General features: G+C 42.3%; 1 protein-coding gene and 1 pseudogene across 2 annotated transcripts; both read left to right on the plus strand.

Moving 5' to 3' along the window:
• The first annotated feature begins 1,426 nt into the window (after positions 1–1,426).
• On the plus strand, positions 1,427–22,195 carry LRRC66 (leucine rich repeat containing 66). 2 transcript variants are annotated; one of them, XM_060110038.1, is made up of 4 exons: positions 1,427–2,273; positions 11,943–12,112; positions 18,737–18,926; positions 20,192–22,195. In XM_060110038.1, the coding sequence occupies exons 1-4, from the start codon at positions 1,778–1,780 to the stop codon at positions 22,063–22,065; spliced, it is 2,730 nt and encodes a 909-aa protein (XP_059966021.1). In that variant the 5' UTR covers positions 1,427–1,777; the 3' UTR covers positions 22,066–22,195. The 2 variants fall into 2 exon arrangements, with proteins under 2 accessions (XP_059966021.1, XP_059966029.1); XM_060110046.1 differs by lacking the exon at positions 1,427–2,273 and adding an exon at positions 10,640–10,692.
• LOC132484498 (dr1-associated corepressor-like) lies at positions 14,721–15,339 on the plus strand (annotated as a pseudogene).
• Positions 22,196–26,196: the final 4,001 nt, after the last annotated feature.

The raw sequence follows: 26,196 nt of genomic DNA on the forward strand, positions 1-26,196 counted from the left end.
TTCATCCATTGCATGCACTTATCCAAGCAGAGCATGACAGACTGCAGACTATTAAAAATATAAAACATGGGGGAAAATATATAGATACATAGATGAGATAAATAGATGATAGATAGGTAGATAATACAGATATAGCCCTATATATAGATAGCATAGTCCTATGACAGACTAAAGACTATTAAAAATATAAAACATGGGGGGAAGTTATATATATATGTATGTATGTATGTATGTATGAAAACATGGCCCTTACCATCTGGGAGCTTATAGTCTTTTGGGCTGTTTAAAACAGATGCAATGCAATGCAAAGCAATAGCAATATAGGACAGTACTGATATTCTTTCAAACTGAATGTTACTAACATGCATTCATTCATTCAATAAATATTTACTGAAAGATTTCTGAACAAAATAGAGGCCAAAGCAGGAAGAAGGGTCTTCAGGTCATAGGATTTGTGATGGATCTGGAAGGGCATATGTAGGATTTGGACTGAGGAGAGGAAAAGGCATTGGGCTTGGAATTGGAGTGAACTAAAAGCTAATTTTTGCATGAGATCTACATATATACTGAGGTGCACAAGCCCCATCTTGTAGTTGCTCCACATGTACTTTTAAAACTAGTTCATAAACTTAGGTAAATAATACAAAGCCTGGGAAGCCAACCTGAGGGATTTGGACTGTACGCACTGCAGAGCCCTTTAAGGATGCTGAATGAGGATATGATATGGGAAAACAGTACTGTGGGGAAGTAACCCTCTGGAATTTCATTGGATGAAGCAAGAAGGAAAATTGAAAGGCAGTGACAGGAAAACCAGTTAGCCCATTCTAGCATTGCAGATTAGTGATGAGAACTAGAGTGGTGCCATTTGCCATTGGAACAGAATGGAAGGGACGATTTGTTGTAAACCTACGTGCCAAGTAATGTGGTTATTTGTACACACACTGATCTTTTAATGGAATTTAGTAATTAAAACAAGTCACAAAAAAGTTATTCATCTACTCTTAAAATTGTTTTTTGTGTATACATTCAGGCATTGTGATTTGTAGATACTTCTTTTAAAGCTTTCAATTGCTTCTCAAGAATCTTTGGTGAAAAAGATACTTGAGTTTCTGTATCTAATTATATCTTCATGGGTCCTAGGGAGAGCATCCTTTTTATAACCCTTTTTTTTTTTTAACGTAGATATCTAAATGGTTTCAAGTGGATTTGAAAAACCACAAAAGCCGCAAAGACAAAGCTTGTAGTTCTTCTGGTCATTAAAAAAAATCGAGTCTCCTTCATGAGTTGATCTTTCCACCTATACAGTTCCACAGTTTGGTGTAACTATATGGCTTGTCACTCATGTGATAAAGCACATGGCTGATTACCGTGCTGTAAAATAAGGATAATAGACTTCGCTCAGTACTAAAGACCAGGAAGGAAGCAGAAAAGTTTTTAATCTTGGTAGGTTTCCCTCATTCCAAAGCAGACTGCAGGGTGAGTAATCCTGGAAAAGCAGACACAGGTGAGGCCCAAGTGAGTACATATTTTTTGACAAATCAGGAGATGTTCTTTCTTTAAAATTGTGGCATAAATGTAATTTTACACTAAAGCTGTTTACCATTTTGGTACCTACATTTTGCCCCACTGTCTAAGAAATCAAACATCCGTGTAAATTGGCGATCAAGGCAAGATAACTTTCCTAAATCTTAAATTGAAAGTTAAAATTTCTGCTTATTTGCTATTAGTTTTTACATAAGTTACTTTGAATAAGTCAATTTTTCTTTCTCCAGGCATTATGAAAAACCTACGTTTCAGAGTCATTACCATGGTTATAGGTCTTTATTTTACTGGCACAATGACAAACCCATCAAGAAAAAGCAGTATTTTATTCAATTCCGAGTGCCAATGGAACGGATATCTTCTGACAAATTGTTCTTTTGCTGGAAAGCATGAAATACCTGTGGACATATCACAGACAGCAGCCACAGTGGATGTAAGTTCCAGTTTCTTTAGGGTTCTCTTACAAACTCACATGAAAAAAGAAGAATGGAATATAAAACACCTGGACCTCAGTAACAACCTCATATCGAAAATAACCTTAAGCTCTCTTGCACATTTTCATGCTTTGGAAATATTAAACCTCAGCAACAATGCCATTCACTCTGTGTCATTGGATCTACTCAGTTTTAAGTCCTTGTGGGTGAAACGCCACAGAGGCAGCTTGAGAAATGGGCTTCCATTTCTAAAGTTGCTCAATCTTCAAAGAAATAAACTCAGTGACATTCCCAAGGGTAAGTACAACTTTAAAAGATGGACTAGACCAAGAACAGTGAGTATGTGGAGAGCTAATTTTTATGTCAATAAGAATTCCAAGTTGGTTTTCAGTTTCAAGAAAACAGCTGAAAGTAAAGCAATTGGATCAGAGCAAATATAATAAAAGGAGTTTCTTAGTGGAATTTTAAGTTATAATATGTGGAATTTAAAGTCAATGTAATTTAATCTCCCATTGCTATAACTTACATTAATCTTATATGGATTTGTCAAGAGATACTAGGAAGTACTTAAGTACTAAATAATAATGTGTGATTTTAAATTACCTACTTTGATTTATGTATTTTTTTTTACTAATTACAGAAAAGCACTGAGAAATAAGTATTTCAGATACTTTTAATATGTAACAATGCAAATTAAGTGTTACCATATTTATAATTTTTATTTTTACCGAATACATTTTACATCTTCTTATCTAGTTTTCCTCCAAATGTAGACTACATATATGCTAATATTATATATAAACTTCCTTATTATCAAATCAAAGTAGGACTCCTTATCAGAACTGCACATACCCTCCTATTATAATAAATTCTCATCCATTCCAATACTCAATAATCTACATTTTGGAGTTCCTTAACTAATCCACCAATGTTTTATTTAGAAAATGTATCAGATTCATAAACCAGAGCTTCCTTTTTATATTCAGGAGTGCTAGACAGTTTCCTTTCCCTGTCTGTTTTCAGTCTTGGTCACTATTTGCTAAGTACTTACTTTATATAAGATCTTATGCTAAAAAAAGAAAGTGTAAGGATATTGTCATTTTTCTCCATCTCAAATTATGCATATTTAGTTTTTCTCATTTTCAGTTCTTTCATTTCATGCTTTTATTTTTTTATGTATTCATTTATTTTTTGCTTTCTCCAGTATCTTGTTTTAAGCATAATTTTCACTATAATAGCCTGGCAGGTGAAGGGACTACCATTTCAGTCACCACAGCAGCAGAATTGTGTGAGAAGGACAGGAGTCTTCTCTCCCTGAACTTACCCATAAAAGGAGTGTAATGTATTTTCAGTGCAAAGTGTAAACTAATTGCGTTTTATTTTATGATTTTTATCATATTGCTCTTATTACAAAAGGAATGCCTGTTTTTTGTAAAACATTAGGAATTAAAGAAAAATTTAAAGGGAAACATTAAAGTCCCTCATGTAATATGTATTCTTCAAGTTTATTCTTTATGCCTACATATATATTTTTCTTTCAAAATTGGATTTACTGTCCAAAATATTTCATAACATAATTTTATATCACAGAATATTTTGAACATCTTTACATAATTAAGCAATCTCATATTAATATATACATATATTATAATCTGTTCAATCAAACAGCATTTAGATTATTTCCATTTTGTTTGCTATAACTCTGACGAACATCATTAAAGCTACACATATCCACATGATATAACTGTGTTTTCTAACTAGTATGGTAGATGTGAATCTCAACCCACAAATTCAAGTGTACTAGAGATATAACCTTCTGCTGTTTATAACTCAGCACAGTTTCTGATTCTGAGCCCCCATTTTGCTAGCGTCAGTTGTGATGGGATGTAGGGGTACTTACACTTAACATCAGTTTTTCATGGGCTTTCCTTTATCTTTTCCTAGATTTATACCGCAGCTCTAGAATCTTATACCCTGACAAGGCATCAAAGTGTGTGTGTGTGTGTGTGTGTGTGTGTGTCCCTTACCCCCTCTGGCCAGAGAATGTTTCTTTTCAGTCTTTCAGTTTGGAGAAAATTCTTACCTGCTTTTGTTTCTTCAAAACTCTCTATCTAGATCTAGAAATTCCTTTCCTCTAAAGATTCAGGCCTTTGGAAAACAAAAGCCAAAAAGACTTGTAGTCACCTCTGCTTGCCTCTGCTTTCTGCCTTGCGATGTGCCTCCCCTGGAACAATTAACACAGAGCTTTTACTTTCTGCTTGAACAGAGAGAAAGGACACAAGGAAAATAGAGACAGGTAAAAGCTTAATATGTCAAAATATTATCCCACCATAACAGTAGATAGAGAAATGCTGACTATATCTCCTTAAGGCAGATGAATTCTCCAGAGCTACCTGGAGGTTAGGATGAATACATTTCATTTAAGGACCAAATATCCCTATAAAATGCAGATGCAGTCCCATCCTCCTTTCCCAAGTTAAACTTCTGCCTCCCAGAATATCAGGAAATATGTTAAGCTTGCAAAGGAGGGGATAAAAAGATGTGAAATGAGTAAATCCTTTATCTGAAATTCTAATGGAATTCTAGCAAATAAAACCATGGAGAGATGAATGAAACAGATTCATGATGGAGGTCCACTGTAAGCCCGGAATCTAATTGGATGTAATTCAGAGTTCTTTTCTCCATAGCATTTTGCAGTTTGTTTTCCTGTAATCATCATACACTTTCAGTTCTTATTAGGGACTAGAGTCCCCTCTGGCATCCCGTCCCATTTTATGATTCTGTGACTATGGCTGGGTAACTCTGATGTTGAAATCCCATTTTTGAGGGAAAAAGCTGGTAAGAGAGGTGCTCCCTGAGGTGCCATCCTATTCCTGACCTTTGTTCTTTTTTGATTCCTTTATCCTACGCCTTTTTAAAGGAAATGTCTAGATAATGTAATATTTACTCAGAACTGTGAGGTTTAAAGGAAAGATGTATCTTAAGAACCTAACTTAACACAGTATTTGGCATCATAAACAGTAGCTATTAAAATGTGAAAAGTACTTCATAAACTTCTAAAGTACTTTGCAAATATTAGTTATTATTACTCTCGGCACAAATTGAGAATAACAGTCTTTTAGAAACAAATGATAAATTTGTTTTTGTCTGAATCTCAAGTTATCTTTTACAATGTTAACTAATTATTGCAGTAGATACGACTCCTAGCCCACTATAATTCATAAGCAGAGAATCATTTGTATCTATTTACATAGGTGTTTGCACTCATCTAAAGATAATGATTAATTAGAGATTTCTCAGAAAGCAGCAATCAAACAATTGGCCTATAGCACCTTTATAAATCATGTTTCACATGTCTTAATATGGTGACAGTTTATAGAGCCAGTGAAAAGTTGCTTTGACTGTGGAAAGCCCTTTTTTTTTTTTTTTTTTTTTGCGGTATGCGGGCCTCTCACTGTTGTGGCTTCTCCCATTGCGGAGCACAGGCTCCGGACGCGCAGGCTCAGCGGCCATGGCTCATGGGCCTAGCCACTCTGCGGCATGTGGGATCTTCCCGGATCGGGGCACGAACCCACGTCCCCTGCATAGGCAGGCGGACTCTCAACCACTGCGCCACCAGGGAAGCCCGAAAGCCCATTTTTGTAAGGGTGCAAGATCACATTGACTAACCAGCCCAGTGTCAGCTGATTTCCTTTCTTGATGCTGATCATCTGTGATGTTACCAATAAGCTTCATGTTGGGAAAACACCCAGAGGAGGTACTGGCCAATGCAATTCACAAAACAGAAGCCAGCCATGAATTTAACCTTCATGATCATTCCACCTTCCTCCCATATTCTTGGAGTACAGCATTAATAATGGAAAAATCAGTTTAAAAAAATTGAGAACAAGGGGATTGGTCTCCAGTTAAACTATCCCACTTTCATCAAACAGTATTTCTGGAGTGCCCACAAAGTGCCTGAAAATGTATCAGCACCAACATCTTACTGAGTTTCCAGTGAGGTTGAAAGACCAGATGTGACAGCCTCACATTAACATACTAAATTCCAGAATCCAAGAGATAAATATGTTATCAATGAGATGAAATAATACCTGATTTTTGAAACTGGTGGAGGAGAAAAAAACATAACCAGCGTATTGTTGGAAAAAAAAGTATATTGTATTCTTTTCATTTGTAGGGAATTAAACCTTTCATCCTGATTACTATTTGGATTATGGAAATACCAATAACCAATGTTCTCCAAACCAATTCAGGTTCTAAAGTAACAAAATGAATGTATATCATTAAGCTAAGAGGTCAAGGTCTTTGGCTCACCTATATAAATTTGACCACATTAAGGGGCTGATTTTATGACCCAAATATCTTATCCAGGATCATTCCAGACTCTATTCCAATTCCTAATACTCTTTGAACTTGAAGCCATAACCCTTGAATATCATCATTTTATGTTATCAGATTATCGAATTTGGGAGACCCCTTAAGAAGTTCAGAGTCCAAAGGAATGTTTCTAAGGTGGTGTAATGTCTGGGCATGCCCTCTGTGGCCTTTTTTCTCATAGACACTGAGATAATTTCTTGGAAATAATGAAACTGCCTCTGGCGTTTTAAATGCAAAGGCTTATCAAATTCCTGCCTATGTGATCATCAGAAAGCAGTTCAATAAATAATCCCATCTCCACAAAAGTGCCTCCATATGCCTCTCCCAACATTTGACTCTCTCAAAACATAAAATGTACTCTCTGATGTCCAAGCCCCAGCTCTTAATGCACCTCACAGCCTCTTTCACTCACCTGAATACTCCTCAACATTGATTCGCCATGCAAAATATGTAAAAGAACATATTCTCTTATTGAGAAACACAGCCAAGTGTCATAGAAGAGTTTACCCCAATTTTCCAACTCCATCTTGAGAGACCTCCAAACAAAAAGGTCATTTGGGCTTCCCTGGTGGCGCAGTGGTTGAGAGTCCGCCTGCCGATGCAGGGGACACAGGTTCGTGCCCCAGTCCGGGAGGATCCCACATGCCACGGAGCGGCTGGGCCTGTGAGCCATGGCCGCTGAGCCTGCACGTTCGGAGCCTGTGCTCCGCAACGGGAGAGGCCCCAACAGTGAGAGGCCCGTGTACCGCAAAAAAAAAAAAAAAGGTCATTTGCAGGACTCCACCAGTTCTCTTAATAACATTGAACCTTAATTCTCTAAAATTGGAAGTAAAAGGAAAATCTTCATGTGGGAGGAGTAACTGAACTTCACAGTCTTAATTCCCATGTGCAGAAGTTTCCCTTCTTGGGGATCTTAGCTTGATATTAAGAAGGGAATCAAATAAGAGGGTATTCTTATAACTCTCCATGTTCAAAATCACCCCCCCATGTTTGGGCATGTTCTGGTCCCACTCTTCCTATTCACTCTTTTACTTTATCTTTCATACTTTTATATGCCTTGTATTACTCTATTTGCTTGTTTATTGACCTTAAGCAAGTCACTTAACCTATAAAAGCTTCCTGGTCCTTATCTTTAACTGGAGATAGTGATATATACAGGGTTGATGTGAGGGTTAGAGATAGCATTTGTAAAAGCTATAACACACAGAGTGATGATATATGTAAAACATCTCTCATTGTACCTTGTACATAACAGGTGCTCAAAAAGTGTTAGTTCTCCTTTAGGGCCATTTGATGAGCCTGAGTATCTAATTCTGTTTCCCATCCTAGTCTTTGCTATAATAGTCATTACCTCCTTGATTTCTGGTACAATGAGTAACTGAAGGTGATTTTCATTCTCTTTCTACAACTGTTCAGAGTTTGTATAAAGTTCAGAGTACTCACCAACAATCTTGCACTACAGTTCATACTTCTGTAGGCCTGTATAATGTTGGAGGCCCCTGATTCTCCATGTTCTGAGTGCTCTGGTCTGTCCTCTGGCTCTCTGAACCACAGTGACTTGTGAGACCATCACCACTATCAAGATAACTATCCATCACCCCCCAGAATTTCCTCATGCCTCTCTGCAATCTATCTTTCCCACCCATCATCTCTCCCCTGCCCAAGTAGCCACTGATCTTCTTTCTGTCACTATCAATTCATTTGCATTTTCTATAATTTTATATAAATGCAATCGTTCAACACATTCTTTTATTTTTGATGTATCTTCTTTCATTCAGTGTAATTATTTTGAGATTCATCCATGTTGTTGTATGTATTAAAAGTGCATTCCTTTTTATTTCTGAGTAGAATTTCATGGTGTGGATAATCTCATTTACCTGTCAGCAGACACTTGGGCTGTCTTTTTTGGTATTACAAATAAAACCGCTAGCTAAAGGGATGGAGAAAGATATGCCATTAGAGAAACAGTAATCTAAGGAAAGGTGGAGTAGCCATATTAATTTCAGACAAAGGAGACTTCAGGGATAAAGAAAGCACCACTTAATGATAAAGGGATCAGTTCTTGAAGGGGATATAATAATTCTAACGTGAATACACCTAACAATAGATTGTCAAAATATGTGAGGAAAAACCTAACAGAACTGTAAAGAGAAGTGAGCAAATCTGTTACCAAACCTAACTTGTGTCTGCTGGCCCAATGTGCAACAAAGCCGATCTACTGACACCGGGTTGTGGTGAAGGAAAGCACATTTACCTCAGGGTGCCGAGGAAGGAGAACAGGCAGCTCATGCTCACATGGCCTGAACTCCTCGATGGTTTTCAGAGAAGAGTTTTTAAAGACAGGGTGAGGGAGAGGGTCACAGGGTGTGATCCACTCATGTGCAATTCTCTGATTGGTTGATGGCAAAGAAACAGGGTGATGTTTCAGGAATCATCAACCTTCTGGTTCCAACCATGGGGTCTATTTGCTCATGGGGTCAGCATGCAGTTAACTCCCTCCACCTGGTAGGGTCTTAGTATCTGCAAAACAGCTCAAGGCTATGACTCAGGATATTATCTATACCCTTGAGGAGGAACTAAAGGTCATTGACTTTTTTTTATAGCTATTGTTTTTTTAATTGAAGTATAGTTGACTTACAATGTTGTTCCAATCTCTGCTGCACAGCAAAGTGACTCAGTTATACACTTATATACATTCTTTTCTTATATTCTTTTCCATTATGGTTTATCACAGGATACTGAATATAGTTCCCTGTGCGATACAGTAGGACCTTGTTTTTTATCCATTCTAAAGGTAATAATTTGCATCTACCAATCCCTAACTCCCCCAGTCCGTCCCTCTCCCTCCCCCCCGTCCCTTGGCAATGACAACTCTGTTTCTGTTTTGTAGATAGGTTCATTTGTGCCATGTTTTAGATTCCACGTATAAGTGATATCACATGGTATTTGTCTTTCTCTTTCTGACTTACTTCACTTAGTATGATAATCTCTAGTTGCATCCATGTTGCTGCAAATGGCATTATTTCATTCTTTTTTATGGCTGAGTAGTATTCCATTGTATATATGTACCACATCTTCTTTATCCATTCATCTGTCAATGGACATTTAGGTTGTTTCCATGTTTTGGCTCTTGTGAACAGTGCTTCTATGAACACAGTGGGGCATGTATCTTTTTGAATTATAGTTTTGTCTGCGTATATTCTCAGGAGTTGGATTGCTGGACCATATGGTCATTCTATTTTTATAAACTATTATTATTTTGTCTTGCTTGACTGTTTTCCTTTGTTTCTACATTTTCTCACTTCTGTGATTGAATTTTCTCTTTGGAACTTGAGGAAGCCCTAGGAGGCTAAAGCTTTTCTACAAATGAGAGGCCAGGGACACAGGGGTCTGTCCCTGAGAAGGCCCTGCAAGGTCCAGCTCCATTTCAAATCCACTGTTACAGTTGGAGATTTCAACACACCCCTGTCCATTGATAGAGACCAAACTAGACATGGTCTCCCTCTCCACTGAACTCCTGGGGTACTTATTCAATTCAATTAAGTACTAGATATGATAGGGACCATGAGCTCACATCCCTGTACAGGTCAGGCAATTATCATGAAAATGTTAAGAAACTTCTTTCATATCAGCTTCTGTGTTGCATTTTTTTCTCAAGACCCATACATTTGCATATTAAAACACGTAGGAATATTCTTCACTCCAGAAAGAAATGTATTTTCTCCAGAGCTTATATTCAAAATATTTAACAAGAGGCCTTTAGCCTGGGTTCCCAAGTTGGATGCCTCCTGGCTGTAATGATGAAGCAGAATCCTGCTCTGGGTGAGAGGTGGAAGGGAGAATAGACTAAAGTGCCTAGAGCAGCGGGGCAACACACAGTGGCTCAGCAGTGGCTATTTATGAACCAATATGGAAGTATTCTCACCAGCGTATGCCAGCTGAATCTCAGCCTTGGCTCTCTCTCATTTTTTTAAACATGCAGGCTTCTTGGCCTATCCTTTGTCTTTCTGTTTTTTGATAGAGACATCATATTCTTCTATAAGTGCATGCCCCATCCATAGCAGGCAGCCCTCATTCAGCTCCAGCCAAAAGTCTTGTGCCAGTTGAGACTTATTTTTCAAGAGAAGCTAGAAATGTACGTTTGTATTGAATCTTTGATGTTGGCTCAACAACTTTTAAATCTCTGTGCAGGTCAAACACTGTGACTTCTAGCCTATTGAATGTATATTATATATTGGGCATTACAAGTGTTCACAAAGGTGTGAATTCTGCCCTGAAAGGACTAATCATCTGATGGAGAGGCTGACAAATAACAATTGTTTTACAGTCAATAGTGGGGGTAAAACTGCTTTATATAACTAATAACTTTTTCTTGTGTGTGTGTCTTATCACGCAACCAGACACAAAGTTTCTCTGCTGTCTTTGTCCTCAGCACTAAGTGCCATGCTCATAATATTTTGACTGAGTTGTCGTCCTTGTGGTCTCTTGCTTAGTCTGTACAGCTGAAATGAGCAAATGAGAACATAGATGTGCAGCCATTTCATTTAGGTCATCATCTCTCTGCATAATTAGTCTTACAGTAAGTACTGATATTTTGCAGATAGTAGACAAGGAATAAACCCTTCTGGAATTGAACCAACCTGATCTGCTATGTAGTAGTTTGTTAAAGACACAGACTATGTGTGAGAACAGAGCAGAAGGAAATGTAAAAATGCAGGGCTTCCATGTGAGACTCATATGGGAACTCAAATTTGGAAGACTGCTGTGGCTGGCACATCATTCTCAACCTTTATCTTCAGTGCCAAATGGGCCTCATGGTTACTTCTGGAATCAAGTGAAATACAAAGGCAGAGACCAAAACTCAATTATATTATTTTGCCAGAAAATAAAACCTCTAGCTATAACATATTACCTTTGAAAAGTATAAAAAATAGTTATAATATCAACAATAAGTAGTTAAAGGATACAGCTACAAAATAGAATAAGAACATCTTAAAAGGGGAAGAATTCATCCATGTAAATAAAGCATCAAAACAACTTTTTCCTCTATAACCATAGCAAGATCATCCAGTTTTACCCATAGTTCAATCAAATAAGCAAGTATCATATTTACCGTTTCATTCAATCAAGGTTAGATTTTTGATTGATGCTTTTATTATAACATTATCACATGTTCATTCAAAGGAAGAATTCAAAAGTGTATAAAATAGAAGCATAGTTTCACCTCCCTCCCCCATCCTACTTCTAAGTGTAGCTACCACTGGTAGCTTAGTTCATCTGCTTCCAGGCCTTCTTCTCTGCTCTCTTGAAACATATGTGTATGTTTGCATGTGGCCTTTTTTTCCCAAGAACATTGGAATTATACTCTACTTTCCTGCAACTTAACTTTTCCTTCCTGTTCAGTTATTTCATGTTGATCTATCCCATTCTCTTTTAAGACTACACAGTATTTTGTAGTATTGATATACCATCCTTTGCCCATTTCTCTGTCGTGAACCATTTAAGTTGTGTCCAGTTTTCCACCATTACAAACAATGCTGCGGTAAATACCACCAATTTATATTTCAATTTGCTTTTTAATTTTAACAGGGCTATGGAAACTGAAGTCATTACAGAGTTTGGATCTGTCATTCAATGGGATAACGCAAATTGGTTTGTCTGAGTTTCATAACTGCCTGCAACTAGAAAACCTCCATTTAAAGAGTAACAAGATATTCAGAATTCATCCAGAAGCCTTCAAGGACCTAAAAAATTTACAGGTTAGAAAATAGTGTTTATAGTATTTCTAATATGCAGAACTATAGGCAATTACATTAGAAGAATATTTCCATTGAAGAGTTTCTTCATGCCCAGTAGTACTGGCTACCAATCAAAAAATATAAGTCTATTTTAAGATTCCCCTAAAAGAGCTGAAGTCTCTCTCTTACCTCAAAAATCCAAGGCCTCAGTAGTGGACATGAATATGGACATTTTATTTGAACATGTATGCTCAGCAGCAAGAATTGGTACATTATTTTTCCTAAATCTAGTTAAACCCAACTCCAAGCTTCCACTTACCAGTTGGCAAGAAATTAAATCTCGGTTATTAGCAAGACTCCCTCCCTGAACTACAAGGTCAGTCAAAGGTCCCTGGGGTTTTATGCAATTTGGGACTATATGGGCCTAAATGGGCTCTACACCCCATATAGCCCAGGACCACATGGGCCTCTGAAGGCCAGTGACCCTGGTGCTTCCACATCAAAATTGGGCACAGAATAATACAAATCATAATGATATCAACTCATCCTTGCATCCCACTTACCACGTGCCACATGCAGTTCTAAACATCAGAGCCACGTTGGGGGGATCGACGTCACATTTTGGAGGCATGCTGCCTGTCTCTCGGGCACCTTGCAGTGAATCTCACCGAGGTCCTGACAGCTGGGAGTGTGAGTAACACCTACAGCCCTGCTCTAACTTTGGCAGCTTCAGCCCCTTCTCCTCCTAGCCCCTTCCTCCTCTCTCCTCCTCTTTGGAGAGATATTGTAAAATCTCCCCTCAGTGCTCCTTTAGAAACACCAGGACCTAGAGATGGCTTAGGAGAAACTTGAATCCCCCGTCCCCATACCCTGCACCACACACCCCCATTCTTTATATAGGCCAGTATCGTCCAATAGAGCATAATGTGGGCCACATATGTAACTTTAGATGTTCTCGGCAACTAGATTTAAGAAGTAAAAATAAGCAGGTGAATTTAATTTTACTAATATGTTTTGTAACCCAATATATCCAGATATTCTCTTTTACAATGTAGTCAATATAAAAATTATTAATGAGATATTTTCCATTCTCTTTTTTCATACTGAGTCTTCAAAGCCCTGTGTGTATAGCTGATGCTTGGTGTCCAAGGGGATTGGTTCCAGGACCCCCATGGATACCAAAATCCGTGGATGCTCAAGTCCCTTATATAAAATAGCATAGTACTTGCGTATAACCTAAACACATCCTCCCATATACTTTAAATCATCTCTAGATTACTTACAATAATACAATGTAAATGCTATGTAAATACAATGTAAGTGCTATGTAAATAGTTGCCTGCGCAGGACAAATTCAAGTTTTGCTTTTTGGAACACTCAGAATTTTTTTTTTTAACTATTTTCTGTCCATGGTTGGTTGAATCCGAGAATGAAGAAACCACAGATATGGAGGGCAGACTGTATCTTAACCTTACTGCACACCCCAGTTTGGACTAGCCATATGTCAATGATCGATAGCCATATGTGGCCAATGGCTGTCACCTTAGAGAGCATCAATGCAGACAGCTGGCGTTTTCCCAGTTTTATGTAAGGTGCTCTTCAAGCTTAGCTGCAAGACAAATGCCCAACCTCGCCCCCGCCCCTTTCAACCAGAATGGCCCTCCAAGCCCGTCCTCTCTCGGAGACTAGTGACCCAGTGGTGAGGGAGGTCGACTCTGCAGCCAGCTGCCTGAGTTTAAACCTAGGCTCTGCTGTTTGCCAGCCACACGATCTTGGGTAAGTTACCGAATCACTCTGTGCCTCCGTTTTCTCAACTGTAAAAGAGAGGTAAGTTGCTTCCTTTTTCATAGAGTTTTGTGAGAATTAAATGTTTTAATCCATAGACTGTGCTTTGAACAGTAGTTGGAATACAGTAAGCCCTTTATAAATGCAGACTACATATAGAAATGCTAAAGTGGCTGCGTCGCCCTACTCTTTTAACGTACAAATCTGATTGTAAGCTTTCACGACACGGGCCTGGTCCGTGCTTGCCCCTCCAGCCTCATTTCAAGCCACCCTCCCCTGCTGACTGCATCCCTGCCTAGTTTTCACCCCAAGCCCTCCCCTATTGCTGATCATTTTGCCTGGAAGAGCTAACTCTTACTACTCCTCAAGGAAGCCTTCCCTGGGTCTCCAGATTGAATTAGTTTCCCTTTATACACAGGTATAGTAGACTATGCTTTTTCCATATTGCATGTATGGAAACTGCAATTATTTCATTTTAGGTATGGTTTAGCCATTAATGCCTATATCCCCATAACCCTTCTACCAGATGGTGAGCTTTTTGAGGACATACATCATGTCTATTTTGTTTTCTAATGCTTAACATATGTCCAGTACATACCATGTATTTACAAACACTTGTTGAATAAACAAAGGAATGAATGGCTAGATGATGATCATGGATAGGTGTATTAGTTATCTATTGCTGATGTCAGCAATCCAGGCAAGGCTTGCCTGGGGCCTCTGCTGAAGGTGTCTCACGAGGCTGCAGTCAAACCACGGAGGACAGGTGGGCGACGAGCAGGCCCAGGGCCCGGGAGGCTGTGGGCAGTGGCGCTGGGCCCGGCGCAGCAAGAGAGGCCCCGAGATGCCGAGCAAGAGGAGGTACAACGTGTGGCTCCCACCGGCCCGGATCAAGAAGATCGTGTAGACGGATGAAGAGATTGGGAAGGTGGTGGCGGCCGCGCCTGTCATCCTCTCTTGGGCGCTCGAGCTTTTCCTGGAGCCACTGTGGAAGAAGGCCTGCCAGTAACCCAGTCCTGAAACGCCAATCCCGTGACCACATCCCACCGGAAGCAGTGCATTGAGCTGGAGCAGCAGTTTGACTTCTTGAAGGATCTGGTGGCATCCGTGCCTGACATGTAGGGGGATGAGGAAGACAGCCACATGGATGGGAACAAGGGTCCCCGCAGGGGCCGGAAGCTGGGCAGCAGCAGCCGGAAGAATGGTGGGATGCGAAGCAAAGGCAAGGACAAGAAGCTGTCAGGGACAGACTCACAGCAGGAGGACGTCTGAGGACACAGATACTGACGGAGAAGAAGAGACACCACTGGCCCCATCCCAGCCCAGCCAGCCCCCTGCCCACTTTCAGAGCCCCCCTGACACCCTTCATGCCCTTCACCTCGACTCTGCCTCTGCCCCCAGCACCCCACCCCCGGGGCCCCTCAGCACCTGAGGCAGAGGATGAAGAGGATTATGACTCCTAGCGCCCTCTGCACCCCAGGCCACACCCGCTTTTAGCTGGGTTTACTTGCTCTGGGGGAAAGAGAGAAGTTAGAGCTGTTCTTAAGTTTATTATCAGATGAATGGATAAAGAAGATGTGGCACATATATACAATGGAATATTACTCAGCCATAAAAAGAAACGAAACTGAGCTATTTGTAATGAGGTGGATGGACCTAGAGACTGTCATACAGAGTGAAGTAAGTCAGAAAGAGAAAGACAAATACTGTATGCTGACACATATATATGGAATTTAAGAAAAAAATGTCATGAAGAACCTAGGGGCAAGACGGGAATAAAGACACAGACCTACTAGAGAATGGACTTGAGGACACGGGGAGGGGGAAGGGTAAGATGTGACAAAGTGAGAGAGTGGTACGGACATGTATACACTACCAAACGTAAGGTAGATAGCTAGTGGGAAGCAGCCGCATAGTGCTTTGTGACCACATAGAGGGGTGGGATAGGGAGGGTGGGAGGGAGGGAGACGCAAGAGGGAAGAGATATGGGAACATATGTATATGTATAACTGATTCACTTTGTTATAAAGGAGAAACTAACACACCATTGTAAAGCAATTATACTCCAATAAAGATGTTAAAAAAAGTTTATTAATAAAATAATAATAAAAGGGGTTGGGGGGAAGGCTACAATCAAGGTGTTGGCCAGGGCTGGAGTCTCACCTGAAGACCCAGCTGAAGAAGGATCCACTTCCAAGCCCACGTGGTTGTTGGCAGGATTCAGTTCCACTTGGGCTACTGGGCTTCGGGCGCCATTCCTTACTGGCTGGCAGCCTAAGCCTGCCCTCAGTTCTGTGCTGTGTGGACCTCCCCACAGGGCAGTTCACAGCATGGCAGCTCGCTTCAGAGCCCAAAGGAGAGAGCCTGCTAGCAAGAACATCACAGTCTTGTGGAATGTAATCGTGGAAGGGACATCCATAGCTCTTGCCATGGTCTGTCGGTTAGAAGAGAGGCACAGGTCTTGCCTATACTCAAGGGGAGGAGATTACCCAGATGGTGTGAATATGGGTGCAGGTTATTGGGGACCTGTCTGCCGTCGTAGTTATAAGAGCAGACGAGAAAGTCCACTTAACGTGGCAGTGCTCCCGGTTCACCACAAACAGGCTGTCAGATTGCCGGGGAACCTCATTTAGTATATTGTATACTGATTATATTTGTATGTGTAATTTCCCTGTGCCTGTTTCATTTCCTGTGCATTTTTATTGTGCTTTATAAGTATTCTGCAGCTCACAGGTAATAGATGCTCCAGGCAAACTAAAAAACAAGCCCAAGAATGTTCTGAATCATCTGTAATTCTAAATTACCTGAGCTGCCCAGAATTATACAATTTCTCCTTCTCTATTAACCCTTCTGCCTGTTCAGCAATAACTCTAAAAACTTCTTTGGGAACATGATGAGCATATTTGGTACCAGAAAGTCGAATATTAAAATGGATGTAGTTGGGTTTTTTTCCAGGAGACGTATTTAATACTTGCATTATATATTACGTGTCTTTCCACGTGGGAATCTTTTCAGAAACCAGATAGATTTCTCAAAGCATAAATTCATCATCGTGTGGAGGTAGAATGAAATGTTTCATTGGCATTTCAAATAAGCATTCCTTTTCTTCTGCCATTCTTCTTAGAGCAGTGATTTGTTAGCAACATTATATGCTTCTCCCAATCCTTCTATAATGTACACTCTTTTCAAATGACAGTGGATGGCCACTTCTTTAGCCAAATTGGACTATTCTGTTTTAATCTTTTCTCAGAAATTATTCCTCCTGAATCATTTGATTAGCTTTCTGTCCTCTCTTCTGTTTTGCTTTTAGTTTCGTGATTTATAATATAATAGCTGCTAGGATGAAAAAAAAAATGCAGACGTGCACTAAGAAGAAAATACCCCCCAAAACATTAGAATATTTCATCCTTTTGTTGAGGGGGTACATAGAAAACTACTGATACTAGTCAAGGCCAGGCCAAAGCAAAGTTTTGTTGTGATTTTTTTTTCCTTCCTGGTCCCAGTCTCCTACTTCCTATTTTTGACAGCCTTCCCTTGGGAGTCAAGAGTGCTTGGTTACTCAACAGTGCAAAGGTCCCCCTCACTACTGAGTCTTGGTTATGGTTCTGTTTGAGTGTTTGTCTGAGTAAGCTCTTCTCAGGAATTTATATAACCCAAGATGCCAGTGCTGCTTTTTCCCTGATGTTTATTAAACAATTGGCCTGAATTACATTCAGCCTCCATGGTTTTCATCCATGGCCCTCTTTTCTACTTTTCAGCGAGGTTTGCATTTATGATTTTCTCCCAAACCCCATGACCCCACTCTGGTGGCTCATGCTTCAGGCCTCCTCTGCGCATCCCTTCACTCCAGTGCAGTGGGAGCTCAGGCTCTGAGAGGCTGTGTTCTGGAGTGGAAGGCACACAGCTACAGAGCCAGATCAGATCTCAACTCTGCCATTCACTCATTCATTCATTCATTCATTCATTCCTCCATTATTTTCTGAGCACCTGGTACCAGGCCTTAGGAGTAGGGATTATATGGGATATACTGTGACCTAGCCCAGTTTCCTCCTCTGTAAAAAGGGGGAAATGACAAAGTTGTTGGGAGGAATAGACATAATGCATGTAAAGCACCCAGTAGGATGGCTGGTACACAGCAATGCTCTGCAAATGGTAGCTAGAGCTACACCTAACTATGCTGTCCTGGCCACATCACACCACTGCCATATCCAGCTTCACAGATCCTACTCTGTGTTTTTAGAGTCACTGAATCCTTTTTGTTCCCCAGTTCCCTCTTCATTTCTGATGAGACTAGGAAAATTAGTCATTTTGGTTATACTGAGTAGCCATAGATGCAGAGAAATGTACTATTACCTTTAAGATAATACTTGATGCAAAAGAACTCTCTTTGCTACCTTTAGTCAACCACAGTTCTTCTGGGCTGTATGTCCTCATCATCCAGTATCTCCTGCCACTTTCAAGATCACAGTGCTTCTAGACATTCGAGACCTGATCTCTAATTCCAGACCTTCATAACAACTGGGAATCTAGGTTATATCGAACAGTACAAATCACAATTCATAGGAAAGAAGGAAGGGAAAGTGATTGGGCATCTAATACAGGCACCATACTTAACGTTTTCACATACATTTAATCCTCAGAACAACGCGGGGATGTAGGCTCATTGAGAGTCAACAATTTGCCGAGTCTCACAGAGTTCTTAGGGACAGAGCAGAGAATTAAACCCAGTATTCTGCCTCTGAAATCAGTGCTAAATTCATATTGCTTCCATAGAGATATAGACAGTAACTGTAACTAGTTTATTTTGTCTCCAAATGTCTTTATTCACAGACTGTCCTCAATTTGTTTCTTCTCGAGCAGGTTGTAGACCTCAGCAACAATGCTCTGACCGCCATCCTGCCGATGATGATCATGGCTCTAGAGCTTCCCCACCTGGAGGCTGACTTGGCTGCTAACCAGTGGCAGTGTGACTATGACGTGGCAGTCTTCCAAAATGTTATTTCTGCATCTTGGAGAAAAAAGTGGAATGCAATTTGCAACAAGTCGATTGGTAAGTCTCTTCTCTCAGAAATGGTTCCATTTAAACAGAAAAGAGACATGGAAAATTTAGTTTCATTTGAAACAATGACAGTCCCTCCAGAAGCAAGAGTGCCGATCTATGACATTAGTCATCCTTGGGCTGTATCACAGAAAAATCATTGGTACCTAACTGTTCTCCTCAGTTCATGAACGAGTTTCTTCACGTGGTCACAGAAACCTAGTTCAGCTAGCTCAGAAACCACTGGATTTGGTCAAAACCAGAAATTTCACAAAGAGAGAATTTTTCCCTAAAGCCCCAAAATGTCATATTTTTATCCCAAATATTAATAAAATAACTGATCAAAGAAAGGACTTCTAAAATTTGAAACATAATTATTTAAAATGCTAGCTAACCCTCTGAAAGTATAATCCTACACATACACAAAACACACATATTTCAAAAGTATATTTTTCTTTGATTTGTTCCCTGCCACTCTCCCAAACTGCTAGAATATGTTACTGCAACTGAATATTTTGGAAAGGTTTCCCCTGCCCCCCCCCCCACTATTAACTATCTTGGCTAATTCTCAAACTCTTAACTGGGGTGGGGGTGGGGGCGGGGAAAGAGTCATTTTTTAAAGAATGGGTCCTGGCCTCTGTTCTATTCAGGACTGCTATTAAGTAGAGACATGGCCATGCTTACCATGTTTAGGTTTAGGAGAAATCCATGAAGATTAGAGAGAAGTCTTAGTGGTGTCAGCCACACTTGTTTCATCGCCCTGTAAGAGCCACACTGGCATTCTGAGTGTGGAGGGCAGAATATCAGGAACCAGCAGAGAAACCTGAATATTTTTGCTGTTTGCCAGCACTGAGGAATGGTGAGGAAATGATATAGCAAACACAGGTGTGGCCAAGGCAGATTTTGCAGAGGGTTGATGGAATGTTCTCGTAAACGTGCAGTAAGTAGGGAAGGCTGTGGAGAAAGGAGGAACAATGTGGCTGTCCCTACAGACTGGCTTCCTTTCTCCTGTGGGCAGTAGTCAGTCAGGAAGCCTAAGAAACACAGTCTCCTGGGCCTGGGAGCAGCAGACCCGAGCCTGAGAGCCTTGTGTAAGTGTGCACAGAGCCTGACACATGCTGTCGGCATCGACAACCAATCAGCCAGTAAAGTTGCTAATCGTGTAATACCCACTTTAAATCTAGCTAGACGAGGACTGAGGACCCACAGACGCTTTTTAAACCACTGGAATCTCATTCCCGTGTCAACTCAGCATGTGCTTTTACCCCCACTCTCAGGGAACGAGGAGGCATACTGGTGGACGCCCACAAGGCGCGTGTCCAGAGAGACCCACCTTCCTCGCACTAATCTGAATCATACGAAAAGCCTCACGACGAGCAAAGCTGAGAGGCCCTGGGATGTGCGCTTTTCCACTCTGCGCAAGAAGGACCCTGCGGGCTCCAACACCAGTGACAGGGAGAGGCGGCTGCCAGGAAGGGTTAGGAGCACCGGGGACGCGCAAGCTGCTGGCAGGAGGGAGGACGCTTCCCAGGACCTGGCCCTGGCCGTCTGCCTGTCAGTGTCCATCACGTTCTTCGTGGCTTTCTGCCTGGGGGCTTTTGCGAGGCCTTATGTGGATAGAGTGTGGCAACAGAGATGCCAGAAAAAAAGTCCAGGTTCAGGGAACGTGTGTTCAAACCAGGGCTTCTACGATGAAATCGAAGCTGTAGGGAACATGCAGCAGCCAAGGATGGATCTGCGCCAAACTTTCCACGATCCAAACCTCTGTGAGAACCAAGCCCCATATGCGGCTGTCACTCCTGCGAGAACGCTGGCACCGAGCAGAAAGGAGGCTGGCGGTGGGCAGGGCGGAGAACGATGCGGGGACCACAATGGGGCAGGAAGCGGGAAGGATAACGCGCTCCCAAATCACGGTGCGGCCCGGCCCGTTCTCCGCGGACGGCCGCATGCTGATGATACCCAACTAATGCCGGCGGGACAGGACTGCATCTACAGGTATGATATTCCTGGAGAAGTAAATTATGACACTGTGGCTGGGGAAGATTCCCTCAGTGAGCGTTCAGTGGGCATCCCTGCCGTGGCTGCCAGATTACAGACAAGCCCTGGCTCAGTCCGTAAGGATTCCAACGAATTCGGCCCACCCCTCCCCAGGGAGATGACCACGCCTCTCTCCCAAATGGTGGCGCGTACAAAAGCGCTGAGGACTGGAGAGAAGGAGGGTAGAGGGGGCACTCCACACTTCCCTTCGGAGTTTTCTAAGGAGAATGTGCTGAGCGCACGGCAGCAGAGGCTCGAGGGCGCCGGTGACGAGGAAGAGCCCCTCGCCCACTACGGAGCGGCCACGCTCAGTGACTCAGGAGCCACGGACACGTCCCCACCCGTCTTCGCTCCGGGGTGGGGTCATGACCTGCATGTGACTCCTGCTAACAAGGAACTAGTACAAAAGGACACGCCTGACGCTCGGTACGAGTTGGACACCGATTCTGACGAAGGGTCTTTATTTACTCTAAGTTCAACAAGTTCAGAAGACTGGAGAAATGTGGCTGAAGCAGAGGCACATGGTGAGGAGAGCTGCAGAGCCAACGAGCCCCTGGGGGACGAGGACTCAGGGGAGAGGAGGGACAATGTCGTGTCATTAGAGAGTCTTGAGGACAGCATCGCCTTCCAGAAGATTCTGGGGAAATGTGAGAATCAGGAAGATCGTTCTGGAAAAACTCTCATTTCTGATCCAGACTACGGTTTGTACGAGACTCATCCGGAAAGTGGCTCTGACACCAATAAATTTGAGGATCCACTGACCTTGCCCAGGTCACTGGGCAACAGTCCTTGCAGTGATGAGATCCCAGGCATGTCCATTTACGACTATGTCACAGCTCTTCAATCCAAGGCAGTAGCGTGGCAATGCTCACTTAGAGACTTGGAGTTTTCAAATGTGGATCTTTTACCACAAACACCAACATGTTGTTCTGAAGTTCCCTCAGATCCTGATGAGAGTGCCTGTGGTGAAGGAGATGCAGACATTTGCAAATATGAACCTTACGTTCAGGGAGTAGACACAGCTCAAAGCACTATTCCTTCCAAGATCGCTGTGGGGAAGAACTTAAGACCCTCACGACAAGATTCTGAAGAGGACAACATGAATGGACACTGATGAGGGGTTTGTACGTCCTCTTGAGGACAGTGATTCCAGAAAGGTTATAAGCCAAACACAATTGTTACACTCCTGTGGTGATGAACTAGATCTTCAGTGTGAAAGGGGGTGGGGTGGTGGGAGGGGTATTTTGAAGATGGTGTCAAGAGCCAGGTACCACTATTACAGATACTTCCAAATGAAACCAGTTCACTAAGAACACGGGAGCACTTCAGTGACAGAGACTGGGGTCAACATTCAGAGCCGAATCAATGAATTTGATTCTCTAAATTCTTCCCTATGTTTAGTTAATTCTAATAGAAAACTACCATTCACAAGACATAGATCATTTAGGTAGGAAAGCACTGAGATATTTGAACATCAAAGGTTCCAATTAATAAATTTTACATTAAAACTTAACACTGATGATGTTGCAGTTAGGAAAAGATGATCCTAGGGGTTTTTTTGTTTTTTTTTTTTTATGGTACGCGGGCCTCTCACTGCTGTGGCCTCTCCCGTTGCGGAGCACAGGCTCCAGACGCACAGGCCCAGCAGCCATGGCTCATGGGCCCAGCCACTCCACGGCATGTGGGATCTTCCCGGACCGGGGCACGAACCCGTGTCCCCTGCATCGGCAGGTGGACTCTCAACCACTGCGCCACCAGGGAAGCCCTGGTTCTAATTTTTATACTCAAATGCAGACCCAGAGAAACCTGCTGGTTGTTGGCTGTCTATGTGAGGACCAGATCTACTATGACAAAGACAAGGACGTTCACCTTGAAAATCAAAGGGAATTCAAGTAACATTTTTAGTGCATATTGAAGCACTTACACGGAGCTGCTGAAGAGATTTTAACAAGTTCTGCACAAAGAACAGCACAGCCTTTTGGAGTTTGATGAGGAAACTAAAAAATTGGAGGGATTCAGAGCAATTCTAAATATTTGTTAAAAGCAATGTTAAAGGAGGGACCATTTTGTAGAACAAAGTGTAAATTAAAAATCAATTTTCAAGAAGGGAAGTGACGTTTCTTGTAAAAGAAAAAGGCACTCCACCATTACCCTTGAGTAGGCCTTCCTTGGAGTGACTCTCCAATTGGGGATCTCAGGAGCTGTGTTCTTCTGTTTATCTTCCTACTTCTCTGACAATTTCTCCTTTTCCTTCCTGACACTTCTCCTCTGCTTTCTCTTCTTTTTTTTTTTTTTTTTTTTTTTTTTTTGTGGTATGCGGGCCTCTCACTGTTGTGGCCTCCCCCGTTGCGGAGCACAGGCTCCGGATGTGCAGGCTCCGGATGCGCAGGCCCAGCGGCCATGGCTCACGGGCCCAGCCGCTCCGCGGCATATGGGATCCTCCCAGACCGGGGCACGAACCCGTATCCCCTGCATCAGCAGGCGGACTCTCAACCACTGCGCCACCAGGGAGGCCCTGCTTTCTCTTCTTGAAGAGCATTCCTCACGGATCTGTTCCCAGTCTTTGCCACTCTCCTTGGACCCCACTGCTTCACAGCCAGCTCTATACAGGTGACGCCCAGGTCTGCATGACAAGACCCAACCTTCCTCCCAAGCTCCAGACTCCCATTCTCCACCCCAATTGCCCAAATCCATGTAGATCCTCCGGGGGCCAAAATCTATCATTTTCCCTCATGATCATGACCTCCCACATCCTCTTCCTTGGTCAATAGTGTCATGACACTCGCCCAGGAAAGCCAGTTAAAGTTTCTGACTCCTCTCTCATTTCCTAAATCTGAGTAGCCTCTAAGCTCTATACAGTGGACATTTGTCTCTGCAAGGAGACATTCAGGCTTGAAAATCTGGATGTATGTTGAACCAGTGTTTGCGTAGAAAGCACCCTCTTTTTACTTAGACTGAATATTTAGGATAGACTAAGATGGAACGTGATGGAGTTTGGGGGGAATGACCTTAAGGACCTCCCAATCCAACTGTGGGCATCACCACTAGTCTTACAGGATCCAACTCCTGAGTAGCTCTTAACTTTGTGATCTCAACTCTCAATGCCCAAATAAGGCACATCCCTTATCTATCACCTAGATTATTTTGAGGCCTCTTTGTGACCTTTAGTATCTCTCCTCGACTCCACTCACCCCCAAACAATCTCATACCGTATCCATCTGTCCACTATGCAAAAACCTTTGATAGCTCTCCAATGTCTATATAAAGACCAAACTCCATAATCTAGACATATCCTCCCTTTCCAGCTTCATCTCACAACATTCTCACCTCATCTCACATTCTATATTCTTGTTTATATCATTTACATCAATAATTTATTCATTTATTTCAGCAAACTTTTGAAGTCTTCACTGGTCCCTGATCAATTTCTCCCTCCTTGTCCATGTTCATAATTGCTATTTTGAAATTTCCTTGTCCTTGAATTTTCACTGAGGAAATTTAGGCTATCAGGAGGAAACTCCTTCACGCCCCTACCCCATGCAGTAAACATTTTTATAACCATATCTACACTCACGCCTTTCCTCCAGTCTAACAAGTCTGCATTCTTTTGGTCAATGTCAATCCCTCTGCTCTTGCTGTGGTCCTGGGGTGTGGATCCACTCATGTTTCCCCTTCCTGCACTTCCAAGCTTTCCCTGTCTAATGGCTTTTACTCACGGGCAATAAGCATGCTCAAGTCCCTTCAACATTCACATTGAAGAACGGAAACACCACCCTGCTACTCCCTCAAAATACCACCTTCTTTTCTCCTTTATAGCTAGGCTCTTCCAAGGAATGGTCAGCAACTGTCTGTTGACACACCAGCGTACCGTGGTCAGGTTTCAGCTCACTGTTCCTTTAACCCATGCCAGTAGAGGTCACCAACAACCTCCAACGGGACATGCATGGACTCTTCACTCTCATCAGGTAAAACCTCTGGAGCTTTGGACACTGTCGGCCACTCCCAACTTGACATTCTTTCTCTGTGGTTTTGTGACACAACTCTGTAAAGGTGAGGATCCCAGCAGGACCCAGACGGCAAGAAACAGGGATGACTAGAGAGAGTTTAGTGAAAGAACCATTTGGAAAGAACTGGACAGGATGAAGGGAAATTAGTAAGGGAAGGTGAAGGACCTAAAGGCTAGTAATAAATAGGAGAAAGCCTTTCCCACACTTAGGCCTGAAGAGACAAGGGGAATTGCAGCTACGGGTGCACAGCAGGAGCTGTGACCTTTGGTAGAGGAACACAGCCACCAAGAATCCATTGTCCAGTAGGAGGAAGCCAAGAGGATCACCACCTGAACTCTCTCTCTCCTCACCCTCCAGCCTCCCAGTGGCTGACCTCTGGAAGCCAGAGGGCAAGACAGCCTGTTGATGCAGTCCACAGAGGTCAGCCTTCCAGGCCACAGAGCAGGACAGAGAGGGGGAGAAAGTCAATTTGGAGAATAGATTTGGACAAATAGGGACCATACAGCACGTACTTCCTTTTGATTCTTCTACGATTCTGGTCACTCTCAGGCTCTTTCTACCTCCTCTTTCTATGTTTGCCTGGTAAATATCTATGTTTCCCAGGGTTTGATCCCAGACCTCCTTGTCTTCTCACTCAATGTCCTTTCCCCGTGTGAGGTGTCACTTGTCATGGCTTCCACCATCACCTAATTGCTGATATTTCCTGCTTCTGTATCTCCAGCTCTGAAATCTTTCTGGAACTTTACACTCACATCCAGCTGCCTGTTGGATATCCCCATAGGCACTTCTAACTAAGCAATGCCTACGCCTACAGTGAAACTCAGTAGCAACCCCTAATCCTCTCCATCCACCCAGTCTGATCCCCCGAGTTCCATTTCACTATCTGCTCCGTTGCTCCATTCAGAAACCCAGGAGTCTTCACTGCCCACATCTAATCATTGCCCACTGAGTGCAGCCACTTCTGGCCCCTCAACATCTGTCAAGTCCATTCCATCCTCTCGGTCCACACAGTCCCAGCTTCAGCTCTCACCTTGACACTCCCCCCAGATCTGTGATGACAACACACCAACTGGTTTCTTTACCTCCAGTCCTACGTGCCTTTATTATCCCCATGCTACAGCCAGGGGGTGGTTCCTAAAACCCAAGTATGATCATGTGGCTCCCCTGAGTAGGGTCTACATGGCTGCAGGCTTTTCTGTTTTTCTAAAGCACCGCATAACTCCCTGTCTCCAGACCTT

Source organism: Mesoplodon densirostris, chromosome 1 (assembly GCF_025265405.1).
Source record: "Mesoplodon densirostris isolate mMesDen1 chromosome 1, mMesDen1 primary haplotype, whole genome shotgun sequence".
Classification (NCBI taxonomy): domain Eukaryota; kingdom Metazoa; phylum Chordata; class Mammalia; order Artiodactyla; family Ziphiidae; genus Mesoplodon; species Mesoplodon densirostris.